Source organism: Oryctolagus cuniculus, chromosome 14, assembly GCF_051225735.1.
Source record: "Oryctolagus cuniculus isolate XC-2025 breed Fujian yellow rabbit chromosome 14, ASM5122573v1, whole genome shotgun sequence".
Lineage (NCBI taxonomy): Eukaryota > Metazoa > Chordata > Mammalia > Lagomorpha > Leporidae > Oryctolagus > Oryctolagus cuniculus.
In genome coordinates, this window is record NC_142880.1 from 7,128,382 (window position 1) to 7,145,196 (window position 16,815).

At 37.4% G+C, this 16,815-nt stretch overlaps 1 protein-coding gene across 2 annotated transcripts in view; it reads right to left on the reverse strand.

Moving 5' to 3' along the window:
• Positions 1–437: 437 nt before the first annotated feature.
• EDIL3 (EGF like and discoidin domains 3) overlaps positions 438–16,815 on the reverse strand; it is a 490,113-nt gene continuing 473,735 nt past the window's right edge. For both annotated transcript variants that reach the window (XM_008261919.5, XM_051854033.3), the window contains one exon: positions 438–3,545. In XM_008261919.5, coding sequence (XP_008260141.3) covers positions 3,396–3,545 — 150 coding nt within the window. In that variant the 3' untranslated portion in view covers positions 438–3,395. The remainder of the gene's footprint in view (positions 3,546–16,815) is intronic.

Genomic DNA, 16,815 nt, shown 5'->3' on the forward strand with positions numbered 1-16,815 from the left:
CTTGCACAATGTACTATTGATGTTAAGACATAGTGAAGCAGGAACCTGCACACACAAGAGCTCAGACATGTCAGCCATGGGAGCTCTCAAGTTCACAGAAGCAGCAGACTAAAGTAGGAAGTGTACACACTGGGCATTTCACCTGGGTTTAGCAGAGCCAGGAGGAGGGTCTGGGAAGAAGCCAAGCGTTAGGACTTCTGTGAAGCAGTAGCTGACGCTGCAGGAGAAATATGTTAGTACTATGCCATTGCTTACTATGGACTGGGTCTCTTGATTACACTCCTGAGCACCGTGGACTGGTCTGACAGGCAACAATAGCAGTTTCATGTGATTAACAATGGGCAGGCCAGTCCTGGGACACAACACTTTAAATGCACATGAGACAAGAGAATGACTCTGGATTATTAATATTCCAGTAAAATTTCCACAACAAGGAGTAGGAGGAATGCACACGTTTTAATAATCTTAGAAAGACCAACTTAGCTGATATCAATATATATTTGGAGAGTATTGTATTTTCTGCTTTTTTATCTGTATCTGTTTAATTGTCTCGTACAAAAAACAAAGCCAAGCATGTGGTGAAGAGAAGTGGGCATTTACATTCAGACAATTATATATTCTTACAAATGTGTTTAATTATAACTGCTTCCAAAGTATCCCAGATTTTCAAAAGTTTATTTTAAGTTTGAAGACTAGACAAGGTCATACTGATTTTACAACATCCTACGTGAGTTAAGTATATATATACAAAGAAAAAAAAAACACTGGAATATTACACAGCTTGAATGTTTGCAAAGGTTATTGTGTCTCAGTTATTTGTGTACCTAATGACACGCCAGACTCCAGCATTGAGTATCACATTTCATAATTCATTGACTAGCGAAGACACAGTCCTAAGTACCTCAACTTTTCAAAATTCACACCAATCTTCATGAACTCACTCAGAAAGAGAAAGTCGACCCTACAATTACAATTACTGGTGATGATAAATGTTCTGAACAGGACACAGATTAAATGGAAAGATTAAAATTTTGATTTCATAACGGATAAGGTTAACATTGTTACTTAATACAACGAAGACTAGATGATTCATTTGTGTTTTCTGCTTTGAGCTCTTGTTGTAGAGTGTTTAAGGAGAACAAATCTGCTTCAGTTTGATGTCATTGACACAAATGACAAAACGCTACTTCTCAGTATCCTTTCACAATAATTACCAGCATTTCCGTGTGTGGGAATTCCTGTGGTGTCATTCCTGACACCACAGGACAAATGAATATCCCACTGGGCTCACGCTGTTGTGAAGAGCGCATAAGGAAGAGAGAAAATGCACAAGCATGAGAAAACCATTTCAGTGTCTTTCTAGAAGCTAACAACCATGATTTTCATGGACTCCCTTGGAAATCTATTTTTTTAAGTTATCAATAGAGAAAAATTGAAAGGCTCATATGAAACCATGAGTAATTTTGAAAAATTAAGTCATTAAGAAGGCATTGTTCAGAACGTGCAGGATAAGCTCATCAGAAGGATGGAGCAAAATCTGCAAAGAACAGTGCCTTGGAAGAGTGGGACCCTGAGCCCGAAAGAGGTCAGGAGCACTGGCCAGACAGCAAGTAGGTCTCTGGTTCTGGCCATGAGTAGTTAGTTACCTTTCTAGTGTGCTTTAATCCTCAACCAATTAAACATGTCTCGGATTCCCAATTTTAAAGTTACCTAAATGAGGAAATACTGAGAATGTAGCAATTTTGGCTTTGATGGAGAAAACGGATCACCGTGTGAGAGGCTTCCTAACAACAATTTCATAAAGAGAAGCTGAAGCTGAAAGCATGTGAGCATGGAACCAACCTGTGGCCATTTTGCTTTTATTAACAATCCCAAATGGGATGGACTTTCTCTTGAATTCTCTGCTATGGTTGAAGACCACTCCATATATACATCATCAAGAAACGCCGGGAACACGTGGACAGACAAGACAGTAACAGTCTAGTGGCTTTTGTTATGCAGCACAAATACTAAAGGAAAAGAAAAACTTAGCAGTTTTGCACAGGACCTTATTATTTCGTACACATACCATCCTTGCTTTTCCAGGACCCTTAATTTAAAACTCCAAGAACTCTTTGTCTAAGCCTTATAAAATAAATACTTATAAAAAGCTATAAACTAGATGAGAGGATTTTTATGGAGGTGATGCGAGTTTTAATTCAAGAGACATGTCAATGAAATCTCCATTATCAATAACAAAGCGCTAAGATAGTTGCTTATTTTTTTTCAGAACCTTTGAAGCCAAATACTTAGAAATCAATTTTTCGACTTGAAAATGGTTTTACACTTTGTCATAAGTACATCCTCTACTTTGTACCAAACAAACAAACCTACACAGTATGCTTCCTGGGAAACAAGCACTGGTTTCAGATCTCAATAAAATCTTCCTTTCATGGGAAATGTGGAGATGAGCAAAGAAATGATAAGAGTGCTTGGGGAAGCTATAGTGCACTATGTGAACAGTGGTTTGCTAAAGTTTTTCTGAACAAAGAATTCATGATGTTAGTACTTTAAAGTAAATATAACTGTGTAAATGCTATCGAAGCTAAGGTTTAAATCTGAAGGGATATAATACTGTTAAATGACAGTATGGGATTCTTCATAAGGAAAGTACTTGGAAGTTACACAGTAATAACTTCCCTTAAAATTAAGTGGGAGATTCGCTTTACTGATATTAAATACAGAGCAATCTACTGCTATCCAGTCATGTTCCATACATAAGTAAAGCATGATACTTCTTTTAGCAGATAATGGAAAATTTCTTTTGGAAAAAATATGGACTTCTTCAGGCAAAATATAAAGAAAACAGAGTGAAACCAAGAAGTCCTAAATCTCTAGAAGCAATGAAAGTAAAATGAGAATTATCATAATTAGTTACAGGTTCAAAAATCTTTCATAAACACTGATGGCATTGGGTAGGCACTAGGAAACAATTAGGATAATGTCGTATCATTATGGAAGAAAAAAACTTATTGCTAACAGTGCAGTATTCCTTTATAATAAATGGTGACTATGGACTGCGAAAGCTCCATCAACTCCTATCTGATAGCAGTGAGATACCTTTAACCTTTGCTCTCAGAAGAAGGCTACTTTCTCTAGTATATTTCAACCAATGTGAACAATTCAGAAAATGAGAAAACTGAGTCATAATTAATACGATCTGAATAAAAAAATCAAAGGACATTGAAAAGGCAGGCTTAGACCCCCTTAAAAAGACAGTTAGTGGCCTACCATTATTTGAGTACTTTTTCAGGAAAAACAACAACAAACTGCCATTCTGTTTCCTACAGACGTTGCACAGTTCATTCCATGGAGACAGCGGGGGCAGAGAGGACGGGGCTGTGGAATGCGGCTCCTCACTCCTCCTCCGTGCAGCCCAGCAGCTCTGACCGCAGGGTGATCCTGCCGTACCAGGACCAAGGCAGGATTCTTATGTGCCGTGCATAGATGGGAGGGTTGATGACGTTTTTTCTGTGGGTGTCATTGTCAAAGTTGCCCTGGAAAACCTAAGCAAAAAGAGCACACATTGTCAGTCATGTGGCCATCTCCTTTGGAATTATTTTTAATTATATTGGGAACACTTTTGGCACACATGGGAACTGACACATTCCTTTTCTTCTCTAAACATACATTGGTTGAACTCTGTAATTAACACACAATTATTCTTAGGTGTTTAAATTTTAACTGAAAAGTGATCCCTGTTAGGAATTTGGAAAACATTATGCTGAGTGAAATAAGCCAATCCCAAAGGGACAAATACCACTTGTTCTCCCTGATCGGTGACAACTAACTGAGCACCAAAAAGGAAACCTGTTAAAGTGAAATGAACACTATGAGAAACGGTGACTTGATCAGCCCTCACCCTGACTGTTGATGAGCAATTTGATATGTTATCCCTCTTAGTATTTTTTTTTTGTTTGTTCTACTTAATACTTTTGGTTGAATACTGTAATCAATACACAATTCTTCTTAAGTGCTGAAACTTAACTGAAAAGTGATCACTGTTAAATATAAGAGTGGGAATGAGAAGGAAGAGATGTGCAATTCGGGATATGCTCAAGCTGACTTACCTCAAACGGTAGAGTTAGAAACATACCAGGGGATTCCAATTCAATCCCATCAAGGTGGTATGTAGCAATGCCATCTCACTAGTCCCAGTGATCAATTTCTGTTCACAATTGATCATAATGATAGGACTAAGAACCAAAGGGATCACATAAACAAGAATAGTGTCTGCAAATACTAGCTGATAGAATCAAAAAGGGAGAGAATGATCCAACATGGGAAGTGAGATACACAGCAGACCCATAGAATGGCAGATGTCGTAAACAGTTTCCTTTAAAATATCACTTTAAATCAAACTGCACATTGGTGCTTAATTTGAAGAGGCAGATGAGGCCTGGGTTGTACGAAAGAGGAATAGATCTATCAATTTTCTACGCCTGTCTGTCTTAGTGTATTTTAAAATGAAACAGATATTTGTCTTCGGCTGTGACCTGGGCTGACACTGGCCAGGCAGCTCCTTCTAGATGCTCTTTTCCAAGGAGTGACTCAGAGATCCAACTGCCTGTAAACCACAGCCATTGCCTGGACGCACGGCCTCCCTCTTCGCCAAGGGAGAAAGCCTGGGTGGACGGTGCAGGTTTTTTGTTGTTGTCGCTGTTTTTCTTTGAACAAGGCATGGAAGCATTTGTACATAATTTCTCCAGGTATTTGAGCCTCACTAATTATATGACGCAACCCCAAACGCAGAGGAGGCTTGGAGATGGAGAGGACCACAGGAATATCTGGTGACCAGCCGCAGCGTCTGCCACAGAGTCCTTTGCTTGCACAGAGCTCTCTACCAGCCCATCCCAAGACACGCGAACCTACCTGTGCTGGTTTTGAACTAGGTTTTTCTTCTCCTTGGCTTTTTCATGTGTTAAGTCCTCGATTCCTACTGTTACGTTGTGATCACAGTGACATATCCTGACACTTTGTATGTCATGCCTGGTCCCCTTTTCTTTTGTGAAAAAGCTTTTTAGAGGTTTTTATAGCTATCTTCCTACTCTAAGATGTCTTCATAAAAATGCTGACAAGTGCTTACTACAGGAAAAGAAGCTCAACACAAGTAGTGGAATTCCAATGGAAGTGGCATTATATTGTACATTTCTTTGGGGGGGAAACTGAGGTATTTGTAATTAGTTTTTGTCTCAAGATTTTTATAATTTCCCCTATAGATTCTAGTTTCATTCCCCTCCTCCCTCCCTTCCCCTCCCCTCACTTCCCCTCCCCTCCCCTCCCTTCCCTTCCCTTCCCTTCCCTTCTTTCCTTCCCTCCTCCCTTTCTATCTGTCTCTTTCAGAGTAACAAAGAGAGATGCAGTCAGAGAAAGTGATCTTCCATGTACTGATTTCATTCCCTGAATGACTGCAATGGCCACAGTTGGACCAGGCTGAAAACCAGAGCCCGGAACTCCATCCGGGTCTCCCATATGGCTCATCCTTTGCTGATTTCCCAGAAGCACTAGTAGGGAGCTGTATCAGAAGTGGAGCAGCCGGGACTCAAACCAGTGCTAGTCTATATTGACATTTTCATTTTAGCTCAACCAGGATAGTGAAAATCTCCTCGAGGTTTTCACTTTTAACCTTAAGAGGCATCTTATAATTGGGACATAATTATCTCTCGTGTTTGGGATCAAAACATATATAGCCAAAGAGAGACCTGAAAATAAAATTCCCAAACAAAAAAGAAGGTCATTCATCCAGATCTTTGAGTATTCTGAAATGAAAGGGAATAGGCATAAAATGGCCTACTTGAATGATCTGATTCAATCTTACATACTCACAAAAGGTCTCCTGGGAAAAGAAAAATTAAGATTTTTCTTCAGTGTAAGACAGCACGGCACTGATCAGCAGATGCAACAGACGGGATAGCGTGAGTAGCCTTTAGGTTGGTGCCCCAAGTGCTGTCCCCATGTCATGGGGACATAAGGTTTCAACGTGACACAAAATACCTGTATCTGAAAGGTCAGTTTTAGTTAATAAATATCTGCTGGAAACAATATTGAGCTGTGTGAAGACTCAGGTCCATCATCCCAGCATTATCTCAATTCATGTTCATTTAAGTAGGCATTTTACCCTGAGCCTGGCTCTGGCTTGCACTGCCCATGGAGGAAATCGCCCCGGGTTGAGAGGTGTTGCTAAGTGAGAGTGCGTCTCTTAGGACAAGCTCACAGGTGTGGGCAGCAGTGTTGTGAACGTTCACTAGACTTCTTCAGAGAGGTGCTCACTGTGATGGGTAGGAGTCCCACTCTGTTTCCAGACACCGGTCTGGCATAGTATGTCAGATTTAAGTGCTCCCCTGGGAATATGGTGTTAAAATACAAAAAAAAAATTTTTTGTCTGATTATGTAGCCATGCAGGAGTACTTGGTGTATATAAATGGGAAAACAGAATGCTCATTCAAAAATTTTCATTGGAAGATCTGTAATAGTCTAAAATAGAAGGTTATGTCACCATTCGGAAAGAAAAGACAGGAGAGAGGATTTTAAGTCTCTGTTCTTTGCAACAGGCTTCAGTAAGGAATCATAAACTCAAGAAGCCTTAGTTGAATTATTAGCTAATAAAAAGAATGCATATATAGAAACTACATCAGTTCTGAAATGGCACACAACCATGAAATTCCTGATTTAATATGTGAAAGTCATAGATAGTAGCAATTTCTTTCTGAAAGTGAAGTTTCATAGGAAAGGATAACTAATAAAACAGAAGTATCCACAGAAAAATGACCAAATCTACATTGGAGTCACTCAAACCATGATTTCCAAGCGCTGAAGGTAAACGCGATGGTGAGGGCCTCTCGCTGACGACACAGAACACACACAGCACACACTGATGGTTCTAGGTTGACCTGTTGTGCTTGCAGAGTAAGCATGGAGCAATGTGCTGTGTTCTCATTCCCAGTGCAAGGCATTTGCTGCTCGAAGGTACTATTTCGGTGCTTTTTTTGTTTTGTGTTTTAACCTGGCATAGGAATGTAGACACAGTGGAAATGTATTTCAGCAGCTCTATGTCAGTGTGTAAGGTTCCCAGGAAATTGCTTTCACATGCATGCTTGGGTGATGGGAGCACCTCTACTGAAACTGACGTTGGCAAAGACTCATGGAGAACATTCAGTCTGCATAGAGATGGGAAAACGTTGCGTATGAGAAAGATAAAGTCTGATCAGAATTCTATTTAACGATGACAGGTTTGCTGAAGTATTCAAACACCATGCCGCTAAGGGCTCTCTTGGGTTTTTCCTAACATACGGGGCTTCAGGAAAAAAAGCAGTTGGGGTCCGTTGGAGAAGCTTCCGTAATTGCCACCCAAGAGAGGTAAGAGAGAACAATTCAAGTCCCTCAAGGTGGTTGAGATCTTGGATTTTTGACTTCTATTGTTAGCTCTCCCCTGGTGCTAGTTGAAATTCAAATTAGATTCTACTCTCAACACACAGTAAGGATGAGATGAACTGTAACAATTAAACGTCGTACTCAGCAACATTTGCATATTTTCTGTAAGATCAGACTTGTGTATTCAGGCCAGTGGAGGGGACATCAATAGGAGGCCACCAAGGATTATGGCAAGAGGCAAGTTACTGTCTATGACACAGAGAAAGGTGGAGTATCTCAGCTCCCTACAGCAGTCAGCACAGGGCCCCCGATGTCATGGAGCCACTGAGGGGTTTCTTGCACAAACTATTTCTTTGCAGAATCATCTGGTTGTGATGATGTACTTCCTTTTATTTGTCCTAAACTTAGTTCATCAAGAGCTTCTGAAAAGCTTTAATTCAATGCAGTTCTAACCCTTTGGAATGCATATACATATGATTTGGATAGGAGGTATTGTATGAAGTTAGATACATAGCCTCTGAGCTCCTCAAGACTAGAATTAGTATTTTACTGAGCTCTCAAGAGACTGTGGACTTGATCCCTGTGGCTTTCCGGCTGCTCCTGTCCAGATTGTATAGTTCTCCTTCAACACGTGGAGACTAGACCTGCATTTGGGATTTCAGATATTGCAGAATTAGAAGTATTCAATCAAGCTTTTTAAAATTCTCTCTATTGTTTGCATCTGTCTTGTTAATGGTTCAAGCCTGCTACTGACTTTATTGCCAGTACCCAGACACTGATCGCATGTTTGGAAGTGCAAGGGTAAAAATGCATGTCCCTAGGGCACTGTGTGTGTGTGTGTGTAGGGTTGTGGCTGAATGATAAGAATGCTTTACTTAGCAAATGTAACTTTGATTATTTATCCTTCCATCCAGAGTGTTTACGGAAAAGTAGACGAGAAACTGATCCCTGAGATATCCTGCTTTTATTGAATTTTACCCATAAAAACGAAAAACCCCAGAGTTTGAAGAAATTCAGAACTGCTTAGCAACCACTTCTCTCTAATATTTTTTCCTATCTGTTGTCTCAACTTCATTTCCTTTTTAAAAATATTTATATTTTTAAATTTTTAATTACTTTTTAACAGATTCAACATTGTTTTTAGATACAATTCTAAGAATGTAATGATGCTCCCTTTCTCCCCCAACCTCCTTTCTTCTCCATTTCTATTTTAATTTTTGAGATAATATATTTTATTTTTACTGTATTTTAAATTACAGTAAAAAGGCTTAATACTTCACTGAGCAAAAAGTTTGGCAAGTAAAAAGCAAAAAGACTAGTGAGAACATAGACAATGGCTTCAGACCATAATGGATGGAAAATGACCATTTTGTCCATATATAATACCTTTTTAATGTATTTGCATGCATTTCATAAATAAAAAATTAGGGACATAGTAATTCTTCACACCACACCCACCCTTCCACCCACTCTCCCACCCCTCTTCCACTTCATGTCCTGTTTTTCACTAAGATCTATTTTCATTTAACTTTATATACAGAGGATTAACTCTACTCTAGGTAAAAAGTTCAATGCTTTATATAAAAATGAAAAAAAAAACAACCAAAACTGTCCTATTTATATGATCCCTTTAACACTAGATTCTATCTAATCTGTATAATCACTTTACATCTTATGCCTATCCATATGATCTCTATAACACTTAAGCTGCAATTTTTTCCAGCCAGCTTAAGGGAATTTGGGGTCCCATGGCACGTTTTTGAACTGTACCCTTAGAAGTGATCAGTTTCAGTTCATAATTGGTCATAATGATAGGATTAAGAGTCAAAGGGATCACATAAACAAGACTAGTGTCTGCTAACACTGATAGAATTAGAAAGGAGAGAACGATCCAACATGGGAAGCAGAATACACAGCAGACTCATAGAATGGCAGATGTCTTAAATAGCACTCTGGCCTCAGAATCAGCCCTTAAGGCATTTGGATCCAGCTAAAAAGTCCATGAGAGTATTTCAGGCATTGATAGCCAAGATACTGTGGCAAAAAAAAAAAAAATGACCTAAATGAAAGATCTCTGTGAGTGAGATCCCTGTGGAAAGTATGGGCCATCAAAGAAGGAGGTACGTTTCTCTGAAGGGAGGACAGAACGTCCACTTTGACTATGGTCTTGTCTAAATAAGATCAGAGTTGGCAAACTCAAGAGGCTTCCATAGCCTTGGCAGCTCATGACAAGAGCCTCAGGTGATTACTGACATCATAAATAAGAGAGTCAATTGTTAAATCAACAACAGGAGTCACTGTGCACCTACTCCCCATGTAGGATTTCTGTCCTTACTGTGTTGTCCAATGTGAATTAATGCTATAACTAGTACTCAAACAGTATTTTACACTTTGTGTTTCTGTGTGAGTGCAAACTGTTAAAATCTTTACTTAATATATACTAAATGGATCTTCTGTATGTAAAGATAATTGAAAATGAATATTGATGTGAATGGGATGGGAGTGGGAGATGGGATGGTTGTGGGAGGGAGGGAGGTTATGGGGGGAAAAAGCTGTTATAATCCAAAAGTTGTACTTAGAAAATTTATATTTATTAAATAAAAGTTAAAAAAATTTAAAAAGAAGTCTATAAGAATGTATGTGGAAATATGCTGTCTTAAAGTGACAAACTTCATAAATTCCACAATTCCAACTTAAGGATCTTGCTAATTCTTCCCCCTGTCTGTCCTCCCTCCAACACTCCCACTTGCCTTCCTCTTTCCTTTCTTATTCTCAATCTTATTTTTTCACTAAGATCTATTTTTAATTAACTTTACACATATATAGTTAACTCTTTTAAGTAGAGAGTTCAACAAGTAGTATGAAAGAAAAAAGGTAAGGGCTATATAATAAAAGACAACAAAGCAAAAATACTGTTTCTCAGCACTCAAGAGAAGGGCTGTTAAAACTCATTGCTTTTCCACCTGGCTCCTGGCTTCGGATTGGCGCAGCGTGCTGGCCATAGCGGCCATTTGGGTGTGCACCAACGGAAGGAAGACCTTTCTTTCTCTCTGTCTCTCTCTCTCTCTCACTGTCTAATCTGCCTGTCAAAAAAGTTTATAAAACTTTGCTTCTCAAAGTGTCATTTTCATTTCTACAGGTTGCTTTTTAGGTGCACTAATAGTTACCACAGGTCAGGGAAAACAGAATTTTTTCTTTTGGACTGGCTTATTTCACTAAGTAGGATATTTTCCAGTTTCTTCCATTTTATGCAAGTGACCAGACTTTTTTTTTTCTCTGTTGTGTAGTATTCCATGGTGTATATATCCCATAATTTCTTTCTCCAGTATTCAGTTGATGGGCATTTGGGTTGATTCCATGTCTTTGCTATTGTGAATTGAGCTGCAATAAACAAGGAGGTACAGATAGTTCTTTGATTTGCTCATGTCATTTCCCCTGGTAGATTTCCAGGAGTGGGGTGGCTGAGTCACATGGATGTTCTGTATTCTGATTTCTGAGTAATCTCCCTACTGTCCTCCATAGTGGCTGTACCAGTTTACATTCCCACTAACAGTGGATGTAGATTTCCCCACATCCTTGCCAGCATTTGTTGTTTGTTGATTTCTGTATGAGAGCCATTCTAACTGGGCTGAGGTGAAAATCATTGTGGTTTTGATTTCCATCTCCCTGATGGCTAGCTATCCTGAGCATTTTCTCATGTGTCTGTGGGCCATTTGGATTTCCTCTTTTGAAAAATATGTTTAAGTCCTTTGCTCATTTCTTAACCAGATTGCTTTGGTGTTGTGGAGTTTCTTGATCTCTTTATAGATTCTGGTTATTAATCCTTCATTGGTTGTGTAGTTTGTGCATATTTTCTCCCATTCTGTTGATTACCTCTTCACTTTGTTTATTGTTTTGCAGTACAGAGCTTCTCAATTTGATGTAATCTCATGTGTCATTTTGGCTTTGATTGCCTGTGCCTCTGGGATCTTTTTCAAGAACGCTTTGTCTATGTTGATGTCTTGTAGGGATTCCCCAATGTTCTCCAATAATTTGATGTTATTGGATCATAGATTTAGGTCTTTAATCCATGTTGAGTGGGTTTTAGTGAAAGGTGTAAAGTAGGGGTCTTGCTTCATACTTCTGCATGTGGCAATCCATTTTGCCCAGTACCATTTGTTGAAGAGACTGTCCTTGTTCCAGGGATTGGTTTTAGCTCCTTGTTCAAAGTAAAATTGGTTTTAGATACTTGGATTGATTTCTGGCATTTCTGTTCTGCTCCATTGGTCTATCATCTGCCTTGGTACCAGTACCTGGCTGTTTTGATTACAACTGCCCTGTAGCTATAATCTGGAATTGTTATGCCTCCAGCTTTATTTCTGTTCTTTATGACTGCTTTAGCTATTTGGGACCTCCTGTGTTTCCATATGAATTTCAGCATTATTTTTTCTATATTGGAGAAGAATGTTGTATTTTGATTGGGATTGCATTGCATCTGTAAATTGCTTTCAGTAACATGGATATTTTGATGATACTGATTCTTACTATCCATGAACATGGAAGATTTTTACATTTTTTTGTGTCTTCTATTTAATTTTTTTAAATTCTCATATTTATCCTTGATATTCTTGGTTGAATGTCTTTTGGTAGCTCATATACAATACGTTTTAAAGTAATCACAGATCATTAAAATATTATAACATTCTTAATCGTTGATTTGACAAAATTATGAAAGTTTCACAAAACTGTGTGTGTAGCAACACTAAGACACACAGGCATTTCTTTCCTTTTTTATTTTAGCTCCCACATTCATGGTTTTTGTCCTTCTGGGTCTGGCTTATTCCACTCAGCATCATGTCTTCCGTTTGCATCCATTTTGTTGCAAATGCTAGAATTTCAATTTTTTTTTATAGCTTAATAATACCCCACATTTTCTTTATCTACTCATCTTATGGATACGTTGGTTGGTTCCAAAATGTGGCTATTGTGAACAGTGCTGCTATAAACAAGGTTGGTGCAAGTGTCTCTTTGATACAATGTGTGCATGTCTTTCCAATAGTAGAATTGCGGAAATATATGATGGCAAGTCTATTTCTAGTTATGAAAGAAACCTCCACACTGTTTTTGCACACAGGCTGCACTAATTTACATTCCCACCAACAGTGTATAAGTGTTCCCCTTTCTCACATCCTCATCAGCATTTGTTAAACTCTGTTTTGCATTTTAGTTAACTCAGACAAGATATTTCACTGCGGTTTTTATTTGCATTTCCCTAGTGAGGTTGATCATTGTTTTCTCATATTTGTTCCCCATTAGTATCTATTTTGAGAACTGCCTATTAACATTCTTTGTCCATTTCTTATCTGGATTGCTGATATATTAGGGATATTAATCCTTTGTTGGATAGGTTGCTTGCAATTACTTTTTCTCATTCTCTTGGATGTTTCTTCATTCTATTGATGATTCACATTGCTGTGCAAAGCTTCTGATTTTCATATACTTCTGGTTGTTTAGTTTTGCTTTTGTTGCCTCTGCTTTAGGGGTCTTTCCCAAGAAGTCATCCCCTACACCAATGTCTTGGAGCATTTCCCCTCATTTTCTTCCAATAACTTCATAGGCTCAGGTCTTAAATTTAGGTCTTTGATTCATCCTGAGTTGATTTTTGTATATGATGAGAGGAACAGCTCTAATTTCATATATATATATGAAATATTCTATATATATATAATGTCCAAAGTTTCCAGCACAGTTTGTTAAAGAGGTTATTCTTACTTCACTATATTGTTTAAGTACTTTCATCAAAAATCAATTGGCTTACATTTCTGGGCTCTCTATTCTGTTCCACTGATCTATATATTGGTTTTTATACAAGTACTATGCTGTTTTAAATACCGTAGCTTTGTAGTATGCTTTGAAATCAGGTATTGTGATGTCCCAAGCTTGATTTTTCTTGCCAGGATTGCTTTGGCTATTTAGTGTCTTTTGTGATTCCATGCAAATTTTAAGATGTTTTTTCCTAGTTCTGTAAAGAATGTCATAGGCATTTTGATAGGGATTGCATTGAATCTGTAGATTTCTTTAGGTACTAGAGACATTTTAATGATATTGATTATTTCACTACATGGACAAGGAATATCTTTTTTGTTTCCATTTTTTGTGATTATTTCTTCCATAAATGTTTGATAATTTTCATTGTAGATATCTTTCACTCACTTGATTAAATTTATTCCTGAATATTTGATTTTTTGTGTGGCTATTGTGAATGGGATTTCTTTCCTGATTTCTCTTTCAGTGAGTTCATCATTAGCATATAAAAAGCTTCCTTTTTGTATGTTTGTTATCTGAAACTTACTGAATTGGTTTATCAATTCTAACACTTTTTGGTGGAGTGTCCAGGTTTTTTCATGTACAATATCATGCCATCTCCAAACAGGGATAATTTAACTTCCTCTTTTCCAATTTTTGATGTCCCTTACTTCTTTATTCTCCTTGTTTGCTCTTGCTGAAGCTTCCAGTATTATACTGAATATGAATGGTGAATGTAGACATCCTTGTCTTGTTTCAGATCTAAAGGAAAACACTTCTAGCTTTTCGCCACTCTGTATGATACTGGTTGTTGGTTTGTGTTAAGTGTAGCCTTTATAATTTTATAACAACTTCACATAAAATGATTGTTACTCCTTCGTGGAGACTGTTTTTCATGAAGGGTTCTTGAATCTCACCAAATGCTTTCTCTGCATCTATCAAGATGATGATATGGTTTTTGTTGTTCATTCTGCTGATGTGATTTCTGATGTGTATTCATTAATGAATGCTAAATCACCCTTAAATTTATGGGATAAATCTCACTCGATCCTGATGCATGATCTTTCTGAAATAGTTTTGGATTTGACTTACTAGTGTTTTGTTGAGAATCTTTATCTATATCTTGAAGATATGGAACCTATATCTTTAAGGATATAGGTCTACAGTTTTCATGTTGTGTCTTTGGTTTGGTATCAAAGTGATGCTGGCCTCATAAACAGAGTTTGGCAGAGTTCCATCCTGTTCAATATTCTGGAATAGTTTGAGCACTGGAGTTCCATCCTATTTAAATTTTTTGTAGAATTCAGTAGTAAAGCTATCAGGTTCCATACTTTTCTTTAATGGAAGACTTTTTGTTACTGCTTCAATCTTATTGTTTGATATGCATCTGTTCAAGATGGATTTGTTAGGATGTCTTCATGAGTTAATCTTGGTAGATTATATGTATCCAGGGATTTATCTGTTTATGCTACTAAACTGGAAAATCTCAAGAAAGTTCTTCATGGTAGTTTCTTACGATCCTTTGCATTCAGTGGCGTTGGTTTTAGCGTCCCCTTTTTCATCTCTAATTACATTTGAGTTTTTCTCTTTTTGTTAGTTTAGCTAGTGGTTTACTGTGTAATCGTTTCAAAAAACCAATTTTGTTGATCTTTATTTTTTTAGTTTCAATTTTGTTTATTTTTGCTCTGTTCTTTATTACCTCTCTTGCTGATTTGTTCTTGTTTTTCTAAGTCTGTAAGAGCATCATCAGATCTTTGAGATATTTATTTTTTAATGTAAGCACATAGTGTTATAGCAAAATCAGTACAAAGAGGGAAGTTTATATCTCACAGATTGAAATGTTTTCATTTTATCTCAAAGGTTTCTGAGTACTTCTTGATTTCTTCAATGACCCATTGATTCTTTGGTACCATGTTGTTTAATTTTCAAGTATTTATGAGTGTTCTATTCTTGTTGATTTCTAGTCTTATCCTTTTATGGTCTGAGAGGTTACATGGTATGCTTTGTTTTGTTAAATTTGCTGAGACTTGATTTGTGACCCAACATGTGTTCTTGGAAAATGTTCCATGTGCTAATGAGAAGAATGTATATTCTGATTCTGTAGCTATTGGGTGAAATGTCCTGTAAATGTCTATTATGTCCAAGTATATAACAGTATGTATCGTTGATTTTCTATCTGGGTGATTTGTCTATTGATAAGAGTAGGGTGTTGAAGTCACCCACTATTATTATGTTAGCATCTATATCTTCTTTTAGGTCTATTAGGTATTTGCTCGCTCTCTCTCTCTCTCTCTCTCTATATATATATATAGGTGGTCTTGTGTTGGGTGCAAAATTATTATGCCTTATTGCTGAATTGAATCTTTTATCAAAATATAATATCCTTTATCTCTTTCCAGTTTTTTATTTAATGTCTGTTTTTTATGATATAAAGAAGCTACTCCTGCTCATTTATGGTGTCCATTTTGCCTGGGATAACTTTTAGTCTGTATCTTTGTGAAATGAATTTCTTATAGGCAGCGTACAGTGGCATCTTGGTTTTTTATGCATTGAGATCACCTAAGTCTTTTGGTTGGAGAATGTAGTTCATGTATATTCAAGGTTAGTATTGATAGCTAAGGACGAAGACCTCTCATTTTGTGGATCTAATACGTATTATGCCTGCTCTGTTAATGAACTTGGTGGTGCCCTGCATTTTCATGTTTGCTTCTAATGTCCAACATCCTTCAGAATTGCTGGCAAGGTTGAGCTGGTACTGGTGAATTCTCAGTTTTTACTTATCTGGACAATAGCTTATTTCTCCCTCACTTTTAAAGGATAGTTTCACTGGATGCAATATTTCTGATTGGGAAATTCTTTTCTCAAGACCTTGAATGTATCATCTCATTCTCTTCTGGCCTGTAGGGTTTCCACTGAGAAATTTGATGTTAATCTAACTGGTTTTCCTTTACACGTAATCTGACACTTTTCTCTTGGTATCTTTAGTAATCTCTCTTTAATTTTTGACAATTTGACTGCAGTATGTCTTGGAGGAGATCTTTTTTGGTTGAGCCTGCTTCATGTTCTTTGAGTTTCTCATACCTGCATGTTCATGCCTCTTTCAAGACTGGGACAGTTTCAGCTATTACGTCATTTAGCAGGTTCTCAACAACTTTTACCTTTTCTTCTCCTTTAGGAGAAGCAGCAACAAATACTTGCTTGTTAAATAGTATCTCATATTTCATGTAGACTGACTTCATTCTTTTTAATTCTGTTCTCCTTTTTTTTTGCTTGGATGGTCAAAAGTCTTGTTCTCTAAATCAGAAATTCTTTCTTCCACTTGGTCTAGTCTGCTGTTAAAGCTCTCAACCGTGTTTTTTATTTCACTGACTGAAGATGTCATCTTCAAAATTTCTATTTGGTTCTTCTTATGAGTTCTGTCTCCTTACTAATAGTTTCATTCACATCACTCAGTGATTTTCTGATTTCTTTAATCTGTTGATCTGTCGGAGTTTCCTTGCAACCACTATTTTGAATTCTGTATCTGGCATTTTATAATTTCCTTCAGTGACGTATCTAATTCTGGAGGATTATTGTGTTCTCTTGGAGGTGTAATGCTACCTTTTTTCTTCATGTCTCCTG